General features: G+C 31.6%; 3 protein-coding genes across 3 annotated transcripts; 2 read left to right on the forward strand and 1 right to left on the reverse strand.

The window, feature by feature from the left end:
- Nucleotides 1–5,888: 5,888 nt before the first annotated feature.
- On the forward strand, nt 5,889–6,851 carry LOC133198827 (microfibril-associated glycoprotein 4-like). Its single transcript, XM_061334795.1, has 4 exons — nt 5,889–6,046; nt 6,190–6,329; nt 6,437–6,533; nt 6,759–6,851. Exons 1-3 carry the CDS (start codon nt 5,902–5,904, stop codon nt 6,530–6,532), a joined length of 381 nt encoding a protein of 126 aa, XP_061190779.1. The 5' UTR covers nt 5,889–5,901; the 3' UTR covers nt 6,533; nt 6,759–6,851.
- On the forward strand, nt 6,606–12,504 carry LOC133198371 (fibroleukin-like). The gene is made up of 3 exons (XM_061334468.1): nt 6,606–6,678; nt 6,759–6,923; nt 12,242–12,504. Exons 1-3 carry the CDS (start codon nt 6,606–6,608, stop codon nt 12,502–12,504), a joined length of 501 nt encoding a protein of 166 aa, XP_061190452.1.
- Nucleotides 12,505–12,646: 142 nt separating this feature from the next.
- LOC133198372 (uncharacterized) lies at nt 12,647–24,821 on the reverse strand. The gene is made up of 5 exons (XM_061334469.1): nt 24,674–24,821; nt 24,412–24,550; nt 24,067–24,272; nt 22,792–22,959; nt 12,647–12,708 (listed from the first exon to the last, which is right to left on the reverse strand). The coding sequence occupies exons 1-5, from the start codon at nt 24,807–24,809 to the stop codon at nt 12,647–12,649; spliced, it is 711 nt and encodes a 236-aa protein (XP_061190453.1). The 5' UTR covers nt 24,810–24,821.
- Between the last annotated feature and the right edge of the window lie 129 nt (nt 24,822–24,950).

Here is a 24,950-nt window from a genome sequence, read left to right on the forward strand (position 1 = left end):
ATCATTATGCAAAGATATTTTTGGATTTATTTGGAAGGCAAAATGTGATAAATTAAACGTACAGTTTTAATTCAAGATTATCAGCATGGGGGATTAAAAATGGCAGAAATTGGCAATTTTATTCTGTCTTTGAAATGTTCTTGGCTGAAAAGGCTAATAGCAGGTAAAAAACCTTGGGTATATATTTTTGAAGCTATAAATGATACAGATTAATGATTTTGTTCATAAATTGCTTGATTTTGGTGATGCATTTATCTCTGAATGTGTAACCCCCCAAAACAACTGTTTTTGGCAAGATGTTTTTAAGTCTACGCTTCGTGTTATTAAAGCTTTTGATAGCAACTTCTACATGGAAAATTTTCCTAGCATCCCAGTGTGGTACAATACAAATATTAGGGTTGGTACAAACACACTGTTTATAAAAAGTTGGTATGAAAAGGGTGTGAAACATTAATGATTTTTTAGATGAGGAAGGAAATTTTTTACCGCATGTCATTTTTCAGCAAAAATTTGGTATTCAAGTATCCATCATGCAATATAACAGTGTAATGAGTGCAATATCAAAATATAAGAAATCTTTTGTAAACAAAGGTTTATTTAAAAGATCTTCTACTCCATATATTCCATTGTATTATAAATCTTTTCTTTTGCAAAATAGATGTACTAAAACTATATACAAACAGTTAAATGCAATTATTATTATTCCTACTTCTGTACGGAAATGGAATTAAGAGCTCAGCCATTATGGTGTAGAGGTTTGTGTTCAGGATGTTTTACTGTTTGTTTTAAGACTACCAAAGACTTTTCAATCCAATGATTACAATATAGAATTCTTCATAGAATTTTACCTGTTAATTATTACTTGAAAAAAATGCTGTATCATCTGATGGCTGTTCTTTTTGTAAACATCAAGTTGAGACAATTCAACATATTTTTATTTAATGTGAAAAGGTATCCTACTATGGAGTGATCTTAGCATGCATATTGATCAAATAACTTAGAAAAGAATTGGTTTTAATGTAATTCACATTTTATTAGGCGAACTTCCGTTGTCTAAAGGTAATAGAGTTGTAAATTTTCTGATCATGTATACAAAACAATTATATTTTTTCTTGTCTAAAAAAGGCAAACTACCAAACTTCCTGGAACTTCTCTTTCTCTTATACAATAAATATAGGGTTGACAAATGTATTGCAAGCCAGAATTTGGAAATGCAAAAGTTTAATAATACCTGGCAAAATTGGAAATGTTTATTTGACAATGTTAATAAGTTATAATCTGTTACAATATGTAAGACTTTTTCTTTCTTTCTTTTTTTTTTTGTGTGTCATTATATTGATCTGTTGATGTATTTTTTTTTATCATTCTGTTAAAATATAAGAACAAGTATGCTTCCACATACCAAAATGAATATATTATGTGTGAGTGTGAAAGTGAGAGCGAATGGTGTGTTAAAAAGAAAAAAAAATTAGTAATACAATATGTTTGTATTAAGATAAAAAAAATTATTTAAAAAAAAAAGACAACTTTGACTCTTTGGACTTGCAAGCATTTATACATACACATATAAAATATACACACAATTTAATTAATAGACCCCATTTTAAAAAAAAGATACCGTTCTCTTTGTTTTTCATGTAATCAAAGGAAAGGATTCAAGTTTGGATTTAGCAACAAGAACCTGTGAGTAGGTTTACCGGTAATAATTACAGCTAGCTCTTTTGATAATCCATGTTGATTGATATTGCAATTTTTAGCAATTTTTTATTAGCTAGATATAATAAATATTATCCCAATGCTAATGAGCATATAACAAATCTGACAAGAACATTTTTGCAGCTGCAATATTTAACCTACAAGAGAAATGTTCAACGAAAACAGCAATCACTCCCTTAAGTTTTTATCATTGAGAATGTAAATTTATTGTGATTTATTGAGATATGAGATCGAAGAGGGATTGTTGTCCTCTTTCGAGTCTAGGATGTTTATTCTTCTCCTAGACATAATTAAAGCTACTATTCTTGCATTTATATACCGTCAATATATTGAAACAAAATCTCAAAGACATAACGAGATGTTATTGAAACATAGGGATATAAATGTGAAACTAGAGTGTTCCAAGGAGCGCAAGTGTCGCATGCTTTTAGATTCCTCAAAGATGTGAATCAATCTAAGAGTGGTCAGCTATTTATTTGTTACTAGCATTATAGTTCATGCACTTGGCAGCAAAGAAAAGAATTGGTAAGACTTCGATGGAATCTAATAATCTAATAGAAATAAAAATCTTCAACCCCTCAAAGCTAAAATGAATATTGATGAAATTTAAATCATTAGAAATAATTATTTATCAATTAGTTAATAAATACGCGCTTTCAACAATCCTTCAAAAGAGACTTAAGTCTGACTTTACCGAAATTGTCAGTTTACACCATCCATTTTGGAATATCAATTCCGAGGTATTTTCATAGTACTTAAACTTCAGTTTCTGTGGTTACTGTATATCATACAGTGGCAAAGTACATTGTCCTGAGCTCATAAACATGTATAAATGCTAACTATCAAATGCCTGCCTCTCTTAATTCAAAAAACATATGTAAAATTAAACCTTCTGCGTTATATGTTGCAATGTAGGTCAAAGATCAAGGTCAATTGGACTCTAACGCTATTTTTTTTAAAAATTACAACATACAGTGGACGTGCTAAATAGCTTAGACTCAACTCTTACTTGTCAAAAAGAAGTTGTATGTGGGCAATGTGAGCTATTTTAAAAAGTAGTTCAAAGGTCAAGTTAAAGGATCAAGACGTCGGTATCTGTGGTAAAATACAAAAGTCATTGTGTCAAGCTATACATGTGCAAAATATGAAATCCATACCTCTTACAGTTCTCGAGATATAAGGTGTGACAGACAAACAGACAGATGCCGAGTAATGTGATCCCTTAGCGTCGCTCCGCTCTGCAGGCGACGCAAAAATATATCATGTTCACTTTATTAAAACCTGACCATAAAATAAAGTTTCTAATTCTGCGTTTCAGAATTTTAACATGCAATTCGATGTCAAGATCGGCTCAATATATATATACACCTAGTCTGAATACGAATTTCCTATTGTTGAAGGAATGGGGGTGTTGATGGTGGTGGTGGTAATCATGAAATACGTTGAACATTAAATTGTGCTTTTTTAAATGGGATTTTATAATGACGTTGTTCAATTATTTAATGTTACCTGGTTATATTAGAGCGTTCGATAGAGTCACGAAGTAAGGAGATGATACTTAGGCCGCAGGTTCGAATCCATCTGCGGGACGTGGAAACTTCGGATGAAACTGAATAAACCGAGATCTCGTGTCAGTAATTGTTGGCACGAAAAAGATCCCTTAATGGCCTGATTGCCAAGTATATGTTTAAGAATAGCAGACCTCTACATGCAAGTAGTGGCGTTGCAAAATGAGTGAAAAAATCTCACTTAAACTACGCATTTCACCTTCTTTCTTTTACTTCAGTCAAAGTCAAAGAGCATCAAAATTATAACATCGAAAAATATGTCACAAGTAAGATTACCGGAAATGTTGAACTCAGTATCAATCATTTAATTAAAGTTTGCTACATCCTCGTGCATGATATGATTCGTGAAATTCTACAGTTACTAGTACATTTACAAGTTGAGAGATAGCAGTAGAACATACTATACATTAATTGGGTATATATTCAAAACACACAAAGGTTCCATTTTATATTCATTTCAATAGAGGAGTGATTGAATGAAGTGATAAGATGCGTTAAGATGAATAAACTAGTTTGTGTGCTTTTTATTTTTTTTTAATCTTTTTAAATTTCCGTGATTTACAATTGAATTAACCTTTCTCGGTTAAATAGATGATTGCATTTTTTGTGTGTGACCGATCGACAGGGGATTCTTACTCCTCCATGGCACCTGATTCCACCTCTTTTATTTTTAGCTGTCCGAGTTTGCTTTGCTCCAAAGGATCACTGCACTAAACGCTGTGTTTTGGGTCTTTTTCGGTCGCTTCTGTTGCTTTTATATCTTAACCTAATTTCAACATTGTATATTTATAGTATGTGAGATTTTTGTCAATTTGGCACCAGATTTAAACGTTAAAAATGATTTTTGACTCTGATACAATAAACTAATTCCATGTTTTCTGTCCTTACTGTTTTCCAAATACAGAGAATTTACTTACCTGCTTTTAGTTGAACATTAGATATGACAGCATGAGAGGTGGAGGTTACATTGTAAAAATGGGTCTAAAATTAGGCTAGATAAATAACAATATGTATATAAAAATATGCGCCCATCCATGTAGGAAAAGAATATTTTAAATCCATGTCTGGCAATTCAACGTATTCGAGCACAGTGTCCGTGGTTAGAACAAAACATGCTACCTTTCAAGTCACGTGACGGAATTTATTATTCACAAAGTTACATGAGTTAAGAAATTACTTGGTAAATTATAATATTCAACATGTCACAGCCCATGGTTACAACAGAGAGAGCAAATGTAAGAAGAAGCAGTTTATTTTCTCTTTTAAACCATGAGTGCATGTTTGTCTACTAATTTCCTTTCACAGCATTACTAATGCAAATATGCAACTATTGTTAAAAGGAGAAAAATAGACAAACATGCGTATAAAATCAGTATAAAAGGGGACGTCCTCATTATCGTACGGAGACTTAAGAAACTGTAATGACCCCCGCTTTTAAAGAGGCTGGGGGGTTGTGGCCATTTTTAGACTATGCTGGTAAGAAGTTAAAGCAAGTTAAACATCAGCTGTAAAAGTTTTATCATTGTCACCATAAATCTTTCTCTTGCCTTTTTTAGGAGGGCAGACAATTTTATAAATTGAAATCAGACTTCAAATCGTAATCATATTTTGAACCTGTGCATCCGTAATTTTACTTTATGTAAAATAAAACACATAAGATTGATAAACTACAATTTTCTTTTTGTTGAAATTTCATTTAAAATTTGCGCTTAAATAAAACTTTAAATTTGCTGTTTTTTAAAATGTAAATATTTCCCATAGAAACTACAACAGCTTGGGTATGAAGTAGTTAAATGACATTAATAAGCATACCTATAAAGGTGGGGGTGTTTTAAAAATGTTTTCCGATTTCCAGTTACTTAGTTTAAGGACAGACGCAACGTAGTTTTTACTTTATTTTTTCTATCTCCAAATAAGAAAGAGTTCCATTGAGAATATTTCACTAATTGGGTTCGATTTTTATTATAGATTGCGTACCTTGGTAAGCTCTCTCTCTCTCTCTTTCTCTCTCTCTCTCTTCGCACAAATAAACCTCTTCAGCAAAAAATATCGGACCACTTCGTTTTTCAAGGTATTTACAATACTGTTCACAAGTTATTTATTCATTAATTTCTATTTATACATGGATTACATCTATAACTTTGTTTCTTGATCATTACAATTAAGGAGTTTCTACTATGCAGGTAATTTTTAGTCAATATTTCAAAATACATGTAATAGCATGTGAGGTGTTTTCAGACTGTAAAATCAATGTTATGAACGAAAAATGCTTTACAAAATAAAATCACACATGTGATCTAGGTTGTTTAATTAATTAGACCCGCCTTCTTTTCGATTATCATTTAACATATATATCCAATCCGATTAGAGATTGATAAAGAATTCGCTCAAAAAATAACTTAAATAGTATAAAATTGATATCGACTATCACCATTCAAAAAGTGGAGAAATAATAATGATGTATAGCTACAATTACAGGGAAATGTTTTGGGCCTTGTTTGTTGTTTCATTTGGACTTTCCACATCTGCGTCGAAGCAGTATACCGCTCAACTAAATATGGACGGCATTTTATTCCATGAAAATCTTTTGGCAGAATATGGCGCTCATTCAATAACCATGTGTGCAGCAATGTGTGGTCAGGAGTGTACGTATTTTGGCGTCAATTTGCACACAAAGAAATGTAGAGTTTACTCGGGATGTCCGTCAGGTAATTTAACAGAAGTTCAAGTAGGATGGAGATACTACAGTCCGGAATCTGAAGGTATTTTGACTCATTTCAATTACAGTAAAACCTGTACATAAGGAACTCTAATAAAAAAGGAGTGAATAATGATATGTATTCATGTATATATGTTTATTCGTTTCAGTTTGTTCTCATTAAGTCATTTTCTTTTATGATTTTAGGGAATAAACGTCCACTGAATTGTAAAGCATTGTTTGCTGATGGTCATACTTTGTCTAATGTTTATACTATTCATCCCTCTAACAATCAATGGTCAGTTAATGTCCAGTGTGATATGAATACCAAGGGCGGAGGTTGGACGGTCAGTTTCATAATTATTCAATCTATTAGTGCATGGAATTATACCTGAAAAAAGAAATCAAGATTTGTTAAACTAATATCAAAGACAATTCTTCATCAATCCCATAGGTAATACAGAGGCGTGTTGACGGATCAACCAGTTTCAACAGAACTTGGAATGAGTACAAGGAGGGATTTGGTTCTGTTAATTTATCTTATTGGTAAGGTATATAGGTATATACATTTTTTTTGTTTTAAAAGAAAATTGTATCCTTAGTTTGAATCTGTAAGAAATTCAATGACGTTAGACACTTTGGTCGTTTCGATTTGCAAGGATATTTTGTTCTTTTTTAAATATATTAAATGTACGCGTTTATAGCCGTCTTTAAAAAAAATAAGATATTTATTTTTCCTGTTTAAATATTACTTAATCAATATCTATTATTTTTAGGAAATGACGTCATTCATCTGTTAACCAAACACAAACCGTCTCTTTATGTGTCCTTAACTCTGACAAATGGAAAAACTCTGTACCAACAATACGGTCAATTCTCCATTACCGACGAGGCAGACAAATACAGACTTTACCTTAAAGGACCGACCACTGGAACATTAGGTGAGATGTCGGTTTATTCAACCAGCTGGTTACAGACTAGTTAGGTGGATTAAGTTTCTGAGTGGAAGATGTAAAATTCAACCTGCTTAAAGTTATAAAAGGTGATAAAAAATTCTTGGTAATAACTATCGTAGTACATGATAAAAGATGAATACTATTATGAATAAATAGGTGACGATAGTCTTATCTGACTGATTATATCTCTGCTTTAAAGGGGCCTGGACACAGTTTCACTGTTTACAATTTTATATGAGTATTTTATTAAAAATACTGACTTCAGTTTAATGATTTGAACTTACACGAATATTTTATGAATTCAATGACAACGATATTCTTCTCAACATTCCGGCATACACCTGTGTTTGTCAACAGGGCACGAGTTCTGTTATTGTTGGTGTTTATGTTTTACCGGATGTGTTCAATTTGTTAAGTCTGGACACATCACTGAGCACGGACCGACAATACTGATGAGTTTGTTTTGCTTTCTAGCAAGTCTATTCTTATCTTTCTGGATTAAAGTTTTCAAATATTTCATAAACACACAAAAAGTTTCTACTTTCTGATGTATTATTGATCAAGTTTACTTGGTAAAAATTCAAGGATATGTATCAATAAACCGCGTCCCAAAATTTGCAGCTTTCATAATTTACAGATTTAAAAAAAGTTTCTAAACGCGTTTTAAATATTTTTTGTATGAAATGCTCTAACAACATATACGTCACAGGGTTCTCCATCATTTCAAATTTGACTGTGGCGGAAGACTTACGCGAAGTGCTAATATTCGCGGTCATTTCGCGACCGAATTCGCGTAGGAACAACGAAATAAATTAAAAAACACACAACCCCAATGCATCAATAGTTTAATACACAAAAGACATTTATTATTTGGCAAATTGATTTATAAATTTATTAATAAAAGCAATTAATCGATATCGATTAAACATAGTGTAAAACAAAAATAAGGATGTTTCCAAAATATATGCATACTGTGAAAAAGACCCTCAAACATAAAACCCTATTTAAAAAAAATTGTTTACAAAAAGTAAATTAGAATGTTCATTAAAGGACAGAGGAAATTCTGGTGAGTTAGACATTACGCTAACATCTATATATATTTGCAATTATCAGTCTGAAGACTGAAATATCTTAAAACTTGTGAATTAAAAAAATACTTAATTATTTTATTCATAAAATAATATTTTGGTTGATCTAACGTTAATTTTTCAACATTAAAAAAATACATGACTAGGATACACGTACGATGTTTTTGACTCGCAGTGCCAATGCAATTCTAGAGACGTGGTTATCTGTAGAAATATTAAAGAATTAATTAATATTAAAAATTTCATTTGCAATTAGAGTTGAGGTGTGAAAAATATGGATTGTCCTTTTTCATTCAAGCGTCCAGCGAGAACTAGAAGATAATTGCTTATGCAAGTCAAACAATGGACCCTAATTAGAGTAAATTAACGGTTTAGCATTAAAAACTAAAAAACGGTACATAATTTGGAGGTTCATTTGGTTTTTAAATTTATATATTTATCTTACTGATGACGACGATCTTACTGTGGCGCTAATATTTTAACTGTGGCAGAACTATGGCGCTGATTTTTTAACTGTGGCGCTAAGGAATTTAACTGTTGCGGGGCCGCCACGTTAAACGGCCCATGGAGAACCCTGCTTCATGATATTATTTAGGATAATAGGACATATGGGCTTTAAATCTGTGCCCCAGTCCCTTTCAGGTTTTTGAAAGTTTCTTTTAATTGATCTTAGAATGCAGGTACATGTCTTAATTTCTTTTCAGTACATTTAAAATTTTGTGAAGAATTTTTAACTAGTAGGGCAACACGTAATATCTTTTGATAGAATAAAGATCAATGCTGTATTTACATGCTCCATATAAATGATTATTAACAATATTTCTTTTCAAGAAAAAACCCCCACTTTTTTTTTGGTTTACTTTTAATTCATTTATTATTGATAAATATGTTAACTTATTTTGTCTTAAGGGGGCGATTGAGGTTTTCATTGCGCATTATATAGCGTGGCATAGTAAATCAAGCGTATTTAATCTTGTAAGGCAACTATATTGACATAATTTGTAAAATAAAATTAAGAAGCCATAGGTTAAAAAATCTAATTACATTTTTAAATAACTGATTTTTTAATCGATATTCAAACTGATAGTTGAATGGACGTAATAATAGTGAGTTTGTGACGTTATGATAAATTTTCTTTCAAAGTGGATCTTTGAAAAATGTTATGAAAGAAAAAAGTACAAAACATATGCTTTTCAAATTTCAAAACATAAGAATTTGAGAATTTGAGAATTATTTTGTATTTGTTTCATAATCCTTAGTAAAATTTGTTTATTTTGACATTTTGAAATGCTCCCTCTGAAAAAAAAAAGACGGTAGAATTTTGTGTTTCTTGAATATAATGTACAAAATAGTATTACTTATCAAATATCACAACTGAAGCAAAACGTCTTTTGAAGAATTTTTATAACTTTGCTAAGAAGGGCGAAAAATTAGCATATTCCAAGATAATCCTATAATAAATGTACCTGTATTTTGAAACGGTCCCTTAAAATACCGGTAAAGACGTTTCGCCCTAATTGACGATTCGCGCCGAGACCATTCACCCCAAAAGACCTTTCATATACTAAGACGTTTCGCGTAATAATAATCTAATAGAAGATTATCTATAAATATTATCGATGCTTATATCTTTTTATATATAAAGTTTATATTGACTTTATCTAAAAACAATATTATAATTAAAAATTATGAAAGCTTATTTTTTTTCCTTACGGATTATTCAAGTTAATAATTATCCACATGCAGATATAGTTTTCTTTATTCAGCAATCGTAATTAAGTGACTAATTAAGTTTTCTAAGGTGTTAAAACAAATTTGGAGACTTTCTCTCCATTGAAGTAAATATTTAAAATTTGAGACGGGTATTAATTAAGTATGAATCACGCAGGCATTTATGGCATTACAAAATCAACGAGGGATATAAGTCCTAAATAGAAATAAAACTGTTTTCTCTGGTTCATTTTACATTTACTGTACTATTAACATATGCGTCTATTTACATGATTTCGATAGAAGAAGGAAAAAAATTAATAAAATAACAATTCAAATAGTCTGTTTATTAGTTTATGTAGACTTTGTGTAAATTATATTTATGTTGTCCCCCCCCCCCCCCGAAAAAATGGAAAAATGTCGTAAAAGGCCTGAAAATATGTTTCAATACTTTCTAAGTTGTTTATGTCCAATTTAGAAAGTACTTTTATCTTTGAAAAACCCCCAACTGCTGTTTTTAATAATGAAAAACGTTGTGCGTAACATATATGTATGGTCGGGTCGGTTGTTTCATTTTGTTAAGGAGATGGGTGAACATGACGAGCGATAAGCCTATAGTGTGACAAACATGAAAATGAAAAATTAAATTTCAATTATATCAAAATTTTCCTTGATATTTCGTCTAACATTAAAATATACTTTATGTAAAATCTTTGCAATTTGCAAAAATCCCTCAAAGATTGAAATTATTTGCCTTTGAAATATTAAACACACACTAAAGCGGGCAAAAAGAGTCATTTTCTCATACTGTAACACTATTTTTCGATATGAGTGGGTCTTCGCTCCACCTTTTTGAAAGTTAATCCTCAAAGTTTGCATAAAAATATACATTTTTTGGTTACCAAAAATATGGAGCAATGACCCACTATTCCTTAAAAATATACTTATATGACATAACATTCGCATCTTTTCGAGAAATACTTGAAGTCCATTAAGTCAAGGGTCATATCACAAACATGATTTAAATGCCGCTGTTCATCAGGACTTGTGTAGTCTAGTGGTTAGCGTGCTAGTCTCGAAAGAAAATGATACTCAGCATTTTTTTTGCTAGGGTTCGAACCCCACGAACACCACATTAATTTTTTTTTTTTTATAAAAGAATAAATTTTGCCGAGAAAATTTTCCTCAGAAAAGTTTTGTTTATCACAATTTCATAAATTTCAATAATGAGAACTTTACTCTAAATATTAGATTCACAAACTGAACATGATTTTTATATTTCTGAAGCTATAGGCTTTCTGCACGCTATGTTCGCCCATCTCCTTTAAATAAAATGTAAGTGTATATGTCACTATAAAATATCGCTTGCTCAAAACAGACATGTACCGGTATCTCAGATTAGTAAACCCATTAAACAAAATATTACAATGCTTTGTGTGGCATGTAATACTTTATTCAACATAGACAATAATATACAATAAAATAATACGGAATAGTCATTAAAAAATTAAAAATAATACAAAGTCACTAGAAAGGTAATAATTACTACTTACAAGCCTTCATTGTTAGTAGTAATTAATTACAAGGGATAATTACGATTTAATTTAAGGAAATCATAACATCTGGCGCGATTCGTCTTGGAGCGAAACGTCTCAGCGCGAATGGTCTTTCGGGGCGAACCGTTCCGCATTCAAAATACCCATGCAGTAGATTTTCTCTTAACTTGGAATGTATATTGAAATCAATGTAAGGTACATATGGTATAAAATTATAGAGATTCTCTGTTGAAGTTTTCACACAAATAATCCCCAGTAGGCTTTCTTAAATACTTAGTACACTCTTAAAGTGACAATACATGTATGTTTAGCACTAAGCACATCAAACATAGAGTATGTCTAGTATAAAGGAAGTTTTGAAATTATCTCTCTGTACATTTGATATAGCCTGTCTTACCATGACTAGATGTACATGAACTGTGTGTGCTTATTTTACAAATACACAATAGTTGTACCAAAAGCAACACAACATTCGAATATGTGCCTGTTATTTACGTAATTTTGAAGTATTTATAATTATTAAAGTGATAGCAAAGTGGACAAATTGTATTGATTCCAGTATAATAACTTTAAGAAATGCAAACAACAACAATTGGAAAACATTTGATAATATTATATCATTTACAATTGAAGTAATTCTATTTTATTTGGATACATGTGTTTGTTATGCTGACAATGATTAATACGAGTAAATTAAAAGGGTGTATAATATAAACATAGTATGTGATTTTCTTCAGCTTTAAACTTTGTAAATAGAAATGATCTGATTTGATATTCATGACCCTGTGATATATTTATCCTTGATTGATATACATGACCGTGTGATATATTTATTCTTGATTACTGTAGATGACCGTGTGATATATTTGATTTGATATACATGACCGTGTGATATATTTGATTTGATATACATGACCGTGTGATATATTTATTCTTGATTATTGTACAGGAGACAGTATGTTAAACACAGGGAGGTCTGACACAGATCTGTCTGGAATGTACTTTAGTACACCAGACAAGGACAACGACAGGTGGAGTGAAGTTAACTGTGCTGCTGACAGTAAAGTAAGAGGAGGCTGGTGGTATAACGCCTGTCATCAGGCCTTCCTTAACGGTCCCTGGTCCCCGGAAGACTGGTTTTATCCATGGTATCCGCTTCTTATGGAAGGTAGAGAGAAAAAAGAGACTGTTATGATGATAAAACCTCACTAAGTGTGTTAAATGTTGTTTTTATGTCTGATTTAGAAAATTCTATTTTACATGTACGTCAGATTTTTTTTTTTTCACAACAATTACAAGCACTGAAGAACTATTGGCAGGCGGGTAGTTCTGTACCATATAAATTGAATATTGTCTATCTGGACTCCTCTAGTTCCAAATTGATCGGACTAAACAACATTCCAACAATTATATTCACTGAAATAAAATTAAATATTGCATCGTATTAGACAAGATTTTGGAATACACATCATCTGGATTAGGCATGTTTTACTATATTTACTTTTGGTAGTGAAGGGAAATTGCATGAGAGTACTGCTGCACTTCTGATATTTTTTTTTTCAATGTGAAAAATATCAGCTTCAAAATTATCACTTTTATGAAATGAATATATTTACAGTTTTTTACGGTTGAAAAAGTAATAAAGGAGTGTATCATTTGATGAAACCTTATTAAGAAAATTGATATTCAATATACAATATATGTGCAAATTGATCTATTAAAATGATTAATCTGATTACTACAGTGATGTTATTGATTTAATTATAATGATGTGATTGATCCTATTTTATTCCGTGAAGATGCTGTTTATGTAAAGTTATTGATGTAAGCCTATGTTTCTGATGTAGCTTAAACACCTAATTATATTATAGATTAATTTATAATCTATAATATAATTATAGTTATTTTATATTATAGCTTTTCATTACCATATCAATATGTAACTGATCTGTCATTTATTTTTAATATGTAATGATATAATTAATCTTGGATTGTAGCATACAAGCTATGTTTGGAACAAAATTTTCTATACGATAATACAAATGAAAAATTGTGATATAAACGTATTAATCATCTAGTGTTAAGTATATGATGTATAACTGTTAATACTTGTATCTTAATTTCTATCATTTTAAAGTGAAAGAATGCTTTAAATCTTACCATTAAGAATAAGTTTCTTATGACCAAATTATGATTATCCTTGGCTTAAATTTATAGTTACACATATAATAAAGATAAGAAAGTAACATCAATGTATATGTCGTCTTTGTATTTGCTGTATGACTTTGGAATTTAGGAAGTAATATCCTAAGGCTTACATTTCATTCTTTTCTTTCATGTATGAACTACGATTTTCCATTTGCCCGATCATTACAAGGAGCACACGGCGAGTATGATCGGTTGGCAGGGGATGCTTACTCCTTCATTGCACCTGATCCCACTTCTGATATTTTTATAGGGCCGTGTTTGCTCTGCTCCAATTTGTATTCTTTCAATGGAATTTAGAGATTGATTACTGTTCGTTATTTCATATATATTTTCATTCAACTTATCCCAATGCTAGGGGATTAACCCCTTGTTTTTACTTTCTCATTATACTGTTAACAAATACTAATTGCATTTCACCCCTAAACATAATCAAATTATATACCACAAAAATAATGCTGTTTTTAATGACTTGCAAAATAAAAAAAAGGTTTTAAAATCTTAACAGTTTGACAGCAAATGTACGGCGTGTACACTTGAGATTTCCATCTACCACCCTCCCTTATTACATCTGAAGAACAATATACAGCAGTCGATGACCTATTCTAAAGGAGTGTGCTTAAAAGAACAAGATACGTATTAGCTGTTATTGGCCGCAAAATTTACGATTTTTAATTTTTTTTTCTTTCGTTTATTGATGTTGAGCATTAAATTTAGTAAGATGCGAACTAAATTCCACAGATACAACAATGACGTCACTTATACCAGCTAAACATGGAATGTTTGATTTCAATCCTTAAAGATTTTGTAAAATAAATAATCTTTCCTAAAATTAAGCCATTTCACATGCAACAACCACTTTTCTATTCCACATTTATGTTCATTGGTACATCTCATTCACACAGATAAAACAGTGTTGGTTGTCACCTGTGTTCAATATGAATTTTGGAAAAATTGAATACGGAAAATGATATTTAACCGACGTAATTTACTTCATATCGATGTTAATGACGCACAATTGACGCAAAATAATGCTATTATTTTTTTTTATCTTAAGGTCCATCACATTGGTCATAGTAAACAACATACAAGTATACATTTAATAATAAACATGAATGAAAAATATTTTGAAAAGAAGATGTGTTTGTGAAATACTGATGCCCCCGTATGGCAGCTTATGGCAAAGGTTAAAGTTTTTCAAATGCAAGTCAAAATCCAGGCCAAAAGATAAAAAATGTTTAATTTGAAAGCCTTAGCTGCAACTGTTCAAAAGTTATGGCGAAGGTTAAGTTTTTTAAAAGTAAGTAAAACATCAAGGTCAAGGTCAAAGTTGTTGGTATCCAAAGGAAGGTCTTGTCACAAGGATTACATATGTGAAGTATGAAAGCCCTAGCACCAACCATTCAAAAGTTATGGCCAAGGTTAAAGTTTTTCAAAAGTAGGTCAAACTCCTATGTCAAGGTCAAAGGGTCAAAGTGGTTGGAATCCAAAGAAAGGTGATGTCACAAGGATTACATATGTGAAGTATGAAAGCCCTAGCATCAACCATTCAAAAGTTATGGCCAAGGTTAAAGTTTTTCAAACGTACGTCAAACTCCTAGGTCACAGTCAAAAAGTCAAAGTGGTTGGTATCCAAACGAAGATCTTGTCACAAGTATTACACATGTGAAGTATGAAAGCCCTAGCTCTAACCGTTCAAAAGTTATGGCCAAGGTTAAGGTTTTCCACAAGTAGGTCAAACTCCTAGGTCCAGGTCAAAGGGTCAAAGAGGTTGATATCCAGAGGAAGGTCTTGTGACAAGGAATACACATGTGAAGTTTGAAACCCCAAGCACCAACTGTTCAAAGGTTATGGCCAAGGTTAATGTTTTTCAAAAGTAGGTCAAACTCCAAGGTCAAGGTCAAAAGATCAAAGTTGTTGGTATCCAATGGAAGGCCTTGTCACAAAAAATACACATTTGAAGTTTGAAACCCCAAGCATCAACTGTTCAGAAGTTATGGCCAAGGTTAAAGTCTCATAAAATTTTGCAAAAGTGGATCAAACTCCAAGGTCAAGGTAAAAAGGTCAAATATGATGGTTCCCAAAGAAAGATCTTGTCACAAGGAATACACATGTGAAATATGAATGTCATAGCTTCCACCAATCAAAAGTTATGTGCAAGGTTAAAGTTGTCAACAGACAAACAGACGAACAGACAAACAGACAAACAGACAGACAGGACAAAAACAATATACCCCCGGGATCTTTCGATCCGGTGGCATAACAACGCGTAAGTTGTACTGAAAGACGCTGCTTGTACTTATGCCGTTTGTTCATGTACGTGCATAGTGCCCGTCAGCATTGGTATTGAACAAGAGTACTAAAATATCCCACACTTCCATTTATTCTATATACAATGTACAGGCAAATAGCACAATGTTTTTTGTGATACCTCAGTATACATCTTTTATTCTACGAGTCTTGAAATACGTTCCTCAATACATGTAGTCTTACAAGTGTGACTTTCGAAAAAATGTTATACAGATATCGAATGGGTATGAGGGAAATAAATAGAAAATTTATGGTTCCACGAGGGAAGGAACTATTTCCCGAGGCTGCGAAGCCACCGAAGGAAATAGTTTCCTGCCGAGGGGAACCATAAAATTGCTATAGCTCGAGTATCAAATCCATTGCTGTTTACAATACCAAAACAATCAAAGGAGATACTCAGACATTTTAGACAACATAGAGGCATTCAAAAAGCATAAATACATGTATCTAAAATTCAAGATATCGATATTGTATCAATACCGAGGAAAATAATTACAGGTTTAAAAATTAAAACTATCTCACAGATAATTTAATCAATTATCGAGCTTGTCATTTTGCTATAATTCCTATATGATTTCGACATCGCACATTGAATTGTTTTGAAGTCAAAGTTAATTTTGCTAATAACAATACGCCACAGACCCGAAATTTGATTAGTTAAAAATATTAATGAATATTAATGAAGGAGTAGTCCCAGAGGGTAGCACTGATATTACAGGAAGTAGTGCTAAGTTGGGGGAAGTAATGCTTTCTGAGCGAAATAGCGTGTTTTATGTATTTATGTATTTATTTTATATCGAGTAATAACAGTAGAGGTATTATAAAGCACTCAAAACTTTAAATATATGACAGCCATAACTAAAATATACATTAAAATGTAAATGTATGGAATAAGTTTTACGATTTACTTTTAATGTTGCCTTTAAAGTATGGTCCGAAATTTTACACGTAAAATCAAATATTGTTTTATAGCCTTTGGTTGTGAAAAATAAATATGTAAATCTGCTTTAGTTGAGAGCAGTTAAGCAAAACAATCAGATTTTTTAAAATCTGTTTTTAGGAAAAAATTCCGACAAATATATAGATAAATTGTACATTAGCAGTCACAAAAGCGCGAGCATTTCCAAATATATTTTTTTGCAAATATTTCGTGCAGAATCACCATGGCGTAAATTTGCTCGGAGTCATACATTACCTATATCATTTGCACATACATATATTTCTAAGTGGGTGCACGTTGTAGATGAGGGGGTTAACCCTGATGATGTTTGTTTATAAAACTGAATAGAGTTTGAATAAAGATAGAAAGAGTTATGCGTATGTTCGTGAAATTCTGAACGTTCTGAAATTTACTAGTCTTCACAGAGGGCTTTGACGTAGTCAATCCAGTGGGGGGAGGGGGGGGGGGCTTGGATTTTTAGATTTGTTAAAGATCTACAATAAAGCGCACAAAAAGATGGGAAATATTCCATGAAACATGAACGGACCCCTCTTGATTCGTTGTAACGAAGGCAAGCACCTTGCTTTGTAAGGTGTCTTTGAAATACGAAATAAATGTTGGAGACCTTTGGTTTTTTTCTTTATGAAAAAAATTCTAAATGTTTTTTTAAAGTTGTGAAATCAAGCATATCTGCAAACGTTACAACTTTTCAATTATTTCTGTATGCAAAGATTTCACACCTAAATCCATGTAAATGTGCGCTTTACATTGACCTGCAACGAAATAATATTCAGCTGAATATATTGGCAACAAGTCACTGACAACAGTGAAAAACTCACGTCTACTTTCTCAAGTTTCAGTAATTTTACCGAATTGAAGTTTCAAAATTCTAATACACCTTAATTTTAATACATGTATATGTATTATTGAATTTCACCCATTCATAACAGTTCACATTTTTTTATATTGGAGAAAACGATTCTGAAGGAAGAAGGGATGGGGTCTATTTATTATACAGTGAAATGCATTATTCTATGAACATCTTCTTCTCTGCTCCTGTGTTCAAAGAAAACAAACCTATTATATAGTTATGTTGAGCAAGGGTGTCTCTTCAAAAAACGTAAATTTCTGATTAAATGGAAAAATACCTAAGTCAATCAAGTAGAAACTGCAATTTGAAGACCAATTAAGATTTTTAAAACTTGTCGCTTCAATGATAATCTTTTCCTATACTAGTGGAACTTGTTCTCAATATGCTATTTATATCAATGTTTGTTTGTATTAAATAATTAAAAAAAAAAGCATAAAAAGTAATTTGAATTCTTTGCATAAATCTTATGTTACATGAATTTACAATTCGGATTACTTGTAAATGACTGGTTTAACGTAGCAATGATAAACTTACTTAAATTATGAAATAGATAGAAACGTTCTCTTGCTTAAATAAATTCCTACATTAACACTTTTTTTGATGCTAAAATAAGCTGTAAAATGATGCATGGTAGAAATATAATCTTAAATGATATTTTATCTGACTGTATATATATTTCAAAAAATTGTACTTTAAAATATGTGGAGATAACTAACAGTATTCGGGCTGAAAAGTCCATTAAACATTACAAAATAGGAGCAGAGCAAACATGGACCTCCAAGACATCAGAAGTGGGATCAGGTGCCATGGAGGAGTGGGCATCCACTGCCGACCAGTCACACCCGCCGTGTGCCCCTTGTCATGATCGGGAAATAACGGGAAAATCCGTAGACAAATCAGTTTGTATATAATGGCCTAATAATTAGTATGAAAAAAGTCAGTAAGCATTTGACGTAATAGAAGATTGCATTTGCAGACAAAGTCATTGTATGGACCACAGAACTTACGAAACGTTGACTTTAAACGAGACTACTGATATTCTTTTTTCATCAACTATGATAAATCATCCATTGGTGCTAAGAATATTTATTATTTAATTAGCCTTAAATGATATATATTAAAATAAAAATAAGGAAAATCCCTACAACATATGCTTGAAGACAAAATACGTTCAACCTCTGACTTCCTAAATGTAAATAGGAAAAAGGAAGAAAAAATAAATGTAAAGAAGTTTAATCTAACGCAGGAATGAAAGATGAGAAAAATCATACATTCAAACCTTTTTTCTGACGTTCGTCAATGGATGAAAGAAAGACATTTAAATATGAGAAAGAAGAAAAAAAGTTAAACGAATATTTTGATATAAAAAGAAATATCGGCTAAAAAGTTGAAAAAAGAACAGAGAAAAAAAATATCGGTTAATCTAATGGAATAAAAAAATTGCACCTCTTTTAATTTGTTCATCACATAAATGAATCAATAGTTTTTTTATTCAACAAAAAAAAGAATACCAAGAATATATTGAATTTCTTAGGAAAGAAAAAATCAAACATATTGTGAAATAATCTATTCAAAAGATTCATACCTGCCAAGATCTATTCTGAATATTATTTTTGCTATATTTGAATATTTTTTTTGGGGGGGGGGGGGGTATCTGTTTGGAAAAAATCAAACATAGCGTGGACTATTCCATCCAAGGATTTATACGTTAGACTTTAAGTCTATGTTGAGATCTATTCCGAATATTATTTTTGCAAAATTCTGATCGTTTAAGAAAAATGATGTCGAAATTCAACGAAATTAAATTCTTTGCATGTCACCCTCGCTTATTTAGAAAACTGTCAAAGAAAGTGTGACATTAAATTGTAACTTTTTTTATTCAAATGCTGTATACTTTGAGCGCCCTAACAGAAAATTTCAAAAATAATTTTCACGCTGAATATGTATGAATAATACAGAATGGTTGCATAGTCCATTGAAGCCCAGGATAACGGCTATTTCAAAGCAGATCTCAGATGTCAATCTTACTAAAGAATATTTCTAAAATCTACTTTGATAAACAATAAAATTGATAAGAAGAAATAAAGGTGACACATTCTGTCTTCTGATAGCATGATGTATGATTTTGATTATAATATCTGGAATGTAAGGATAGATATGAAACATATGTTTTGAAAGATATTAATTCTGTCACTTTGGAACCCCAACGCTTTAGATCGTACTCCCTTGAGTACTGATTAAGTAATACACTTAATATTGGTTCTTAAAAAAGAAGAATCTTCTTATTACGCGCCATATGCTATCCGAACATATCAACACATGGTATCCGAAAAAGAGATTGAAAATGGCGGAAGAAAAGAATAAAGATAAAAAAAATCTAAAGGGAAAAAAGAAGACAAGAATAGAAAAATCTTAAATGATATAATCATAACGTGACGTCCGTTTGATAGAAGTAGAAATCCTTATATAAATTATGGGAAAAGGCATAAGATAATGACAGTCAAACTGAAAAAAAAAGTTAAGAAAAAATGTGGACGAGAAAAGATAGAAATATATTTTTTCTTCTTTATGGAATAAGACATTTTCAGTCTTGAAGGTTTGGAGCTTCATTTTTCTGGTCATTTATCTACGAATTATTATGTTATAAAAAGTAGTCTCCTTTGTTAACATCAAACCACCGTTTGCAAGCGATGTATTTTTCATTATCAACTGCATATGGGGTTTATGTCTCAGTTGATTTGAAACGCAAGAGCATGCTATACGTATTCGATACCCTCTACGTATATACAATTTCTAAAACGAGGCAAATTATTGACAAACAAGTTGATGGAACAAGGATATCAATAGTCTCGTTTGCAGTCATCATTTTGCAAGTTTAACGGTCGATACTGTGACCTTGTCAGCACATAGAACCTCTCATTAAGTCAACTGATGACTGATATTTTTCATACTAATTAGTAGGCCATTACTTATACACTGAACTGTCTAGGAGCACGCGGCTTGTGTGACTGGTCGGCAGGGGATTCTCACTCCTCCATGGCACTTGATCCCATCTCTGAATTTTTAAGTCCGTGTTTATTCTGCTCCAAATTTGTATCGTTTCATTGGACTTTCCAGATTGAATTCTGTTTGTTATTTTCATATTTTATTAGTATGTGAGTCTCTCTATCTAAAACAATTTTTTTCTGTCTATAAGACAATTATATCAAACATGATAATCTTATTCTTTTGTTTATAGTGTGTTATTTGTTCGACCTCAAACTTGCTGATCACAAAGTTAAATTGAAGATATTGAAAAGATTCTTAGCAAAGGTTAACAAACAATACAGGTACCCAAGATGACATGTAAAATAATTTCTTTACGATCCAAGCAAAGCTTATTATTTGAATATTTTTTTTCAAAGTTCAATATCGAAAGTCCCCAGCCCAAATGTTTTTACGCAAAAAGTAAAATTTTATTAATAAATGCCGGATTTAAAAAGAAAAAAAATACCGAAAAATAAATGTATTAAAGTTTTTAAGTATAATGCAGCCAACGGATTATATTATCCAAAATTTCGAAATATCAAGAAACATTATTTACGAAATCTACCGAATTTAAAATCCTTAAGTATCGTTTTGGCTTATTTGGGAAGGAAGTTGTGAAATAAAAATAACAATTATAATGAAAGGTCACTTGGATGAGTCCAAGTTTAAAATAAAATAAATGATGAATGCCCTAGCAAAAATTTCATTTTTTTAATGCTGATAGTGATGAACGAAACAAATCGGCAGCATAATCTTGTGGACCCCATAGAACACTTTTTATGCTAAAGACGGGAAGAAGGAAAACTGAAAAGATGGACAACAATTTTTATTTAAATTTTATAGATCCTTTGTGATGTGAACGAATGTGCTCCGTTCCATTAATCAGTAAAGTAAGAGAATTACAAGGTTTGAACCTTTCTTTTTGGCTGTTTTAAAGTTCCGAAGAGTATAACAAGATACCTGGTCTTAAATATATTTTTCGAGGCGACAGGAATAAGTAATACAGTTTGCTATTTCAAAGAACGAGAGTGAAATGTGCGCCAATGGAATTCTTCCGTAGTTCAAAAAGGAACATCTTAGAACTGTATCAACGGGTCTTTCCCTGCAATTATAATAAACACACGACAAAAAGAAATAACTGCAGTGGTAAGGGTCAATGAGAAGTAATTTCCTCCATATCATAAACACCTTTCCTCGTCTTATTATTATAATTGTTTGGAAAAATGTAAGTGAAAAATCTGATACATTAAAACCTTGCAGTGAAGCCATGGGGATTGTTTTGAGGTAAAATTAAAAATATCCTTGGTTGATTTTTAAAAAAAAACTTTTTAAAGAAGTTGTTCAAATTTGGAGAATGTAAATGTGGAATATTAATTAATTGATTGGCCATGATATTAGTGAGTGGCGTAAAACGGCAATGTCAATTATGATGATCGACCATAACATTAAGGTTTCTCCTCCCTTCGAGTTTTCATGGTTAAATACATGTAATTGTTGTTTAAATTTAAAGAATAATATCTTAAGAATTAAAATAAAGAAAAATATTTATAAGTTGCAAACCTTTTTTTAATTCTGTGGCAGTTTACATAAGTACACTATTTATAACATATTAGCGAGGATTGCTGTTAAATCAAATATCACATAAAAACTATATTAATATGCAAAATCTACAGCAAATCTTTGCATAAAACAATACAAATACTTTATTTTATTTGTTAAAACAATATAGAGCCATTAAACCTTTCAGTCTTCAATAATGGTTCAAACTTTATACTATTCCAATTATGACTACATTTTCTCCCCACTTTCTACATGTACATGACAGTTCAATAGACATATGTACCGTACATAAATATACAATGTATGTATGCTTACATACTAAGATAATCCACAACCTTTTGAATAATCTTTGAGGATTTTGTTATTCTTACACTCTTCGGATTTCCTTTCAATGGTTCTGAAAATATATATCTAATCCCATTTTCTGGGTCTCTAGCATGAATTTGTCTTAGTTTTGTCAAACAAAGTCCACAGACAACCAATTTTCGAAGTATTAAAGCTGACACAACTTTGCCTCTTAACAATGGCTCTAAAGACTCTTTACATGTGTAATATGATAAATAAAAAGCATTTTCAGACACTGTACTTTCTGACAGACACAACTTAGAGTAATATAACTTTTCTAATGCTGTCACATCTGCCATCGCATTATGAGCCTCATATTCTTCTCCTAATAGATTCTGAACCAATGTCTCTTGCTTGTAGTTTGGAAGCTGGATAACTTTCAATAATTTCTTGGAAATCTTTAGAGTATCTAAAAATCCAGTTACATTCTTACGAAATCTTTCAAGAAGATCACAGTTTCCCAAATGGTGTCGCAGTATTGGTAAGTCAAAGTTTTGAATGTTGTGTCCCACTAACACTGGAAGGTCAAAAGACTCCGCAGGTATGTTAAGGCAGTACCCAGATCATATTTCGGCGAATTTAGACTTTTTTAGTAAAATGTAACATTGATAAATCGGAAAAGCCTTAGATAAAACATTTACTATTATTATCCATTGTATAGACGTCATTGAGTCTTAGGCTAAAAGAAGCACTCCACTACGACGTCATCACGTGACGTCTATAAATAGAAAAATTGCCTTAATGAAAAAGTGAAAAGTTCAACACTACCCTAGAAATAATTCATTTCTTTTAGTGAAAATAATTATGTAAAAACATCACTGGGCTATGAAAAGTGCTGCTAGAATCCTACTCTCCCGACACAGAAAAAATTTTTCAAAAGTTTCGCATGAAACCTTTCCGAAATTTTTACATTTTATACATACGATCAAGGAATTGCTATCAATTCATGTTAACCACACGATTCTAGCAGCACATTCCAAATACTATAGAATACAAGCTTTCGATACAGACAAAAGTTATGTTTCAAAGTATGCGGCGTAGTGTTGAACTTTTGCATCTTTGTTGACATAGAGCGACAGAGGAAAGGCTGATCGGGATTTCAAAGCACTGCCTGTGTTCATTATAAAACATGATAAGAATATATCAGCATACCTGATTCTTCATCTTTAATTCCTTATGAATCACACACAACATTCACGGTATATGCTTTAAAACTCCCATTTCATTTACATGAATTCTCGTCACCTTTAATTTCACTCGGCAAATATTTGATCAATAGTTATGGGTTTGGTATTTAACCCCCGTGCTAAATAAGTAGCTATTTATACCACCCAAAAAACGACAAGATTTAGTTTATATTATGTTTTGAATGATTCCATTCATTTCTTGGACCTGAAAATAAACTTTAAATATAGATATAAAGAAATCATTATTTCTAAAGTTCTCGTTATACCGCTTACTATGACGTCACATTGTAAAGGCAAGTAGGATATCTCTGGGTATAGCCTTAACATACCCGCGTCTAAAAATGTAAGAAACTTGGTGAGTGTTTCAGATGGAGGAAATGCAGTGACTGCTTCTCCCTTGTAGCAGAGGTTGTTTCCATCGAAGGTCAAAGAGGTTGCTTCAGACGCTTCCTTGCTGATGGAGCGAGTAGGCAAGGCATACACTGAGAACTCCTTTTCTTTGCATTTTGCAGCAATTTGAAGTATATCAGATGTTCTTCCGATAGAAAGAAACAAAATGTGTGATCTTATGATATTGGCATACTCAATGTAATGATTACAAGAGGGATTTTAAAAGTATTATATGATTAACAAACACCTATAAATTATACATGTACTGAAATTTAAATATGAACAAACCTAATCCGACTATTTCCAAATCAAAGAACACCAATGGATGTGTATGCAGATGGTCAACAGGGGCATCCAGTTGAATATCATCTATATCTAGGTTTTCTTCAGCCTCTAAGCATATATTTGGCTTATATGTATCTCCTTGAAAAATAAATCATTTTGTTTTCAGATTGTATCAACATATCTCGTATATCAAAGATGACGAAATCACTAAAAATTAGTCAATACTTAATAAATGTACATACTAAATAAATGTACATGTACCTTCAAGAACAGACTGTGAGGCATTCTTAGATTGCCTTTCAGCTTTTAGTTGCAGTCTTCTTCTTTTGACACTTGGTTGTGCATTTCTCAGGCGCTTTCTTTTCAGCTTAGCATCCTTGAGTCTCATGTGTCTCATGGTGTATGTACCAGGTGATATTTAGCTACAAATCAAAGTACTTAATTACTAAACATTGAAACACATATCAGCACATTAGACACACGAGAAAACAATTATAATAATTGTGGAAGTTAAAAGTAAATTCTTCTCTTGAAGTTC

This window comes from Saccostrea echinata, unplaced genomic scaffold (assembly GCF_033153115.1).
Source record: "Saccostrea echinata isolate AGI-Se365-2 ecotype Australia unplaced genomic scaffold, CSIRO_AGI_Sech_v1 ptg000033l, whole genome shotgun sequence".
NCBI classification, from domain to species: Eukaryota; Metazoa; Mollusca; class Bivalvia; order Ostreida; family Ostreidae; genus Saccostrea; species Saccostrea echinata.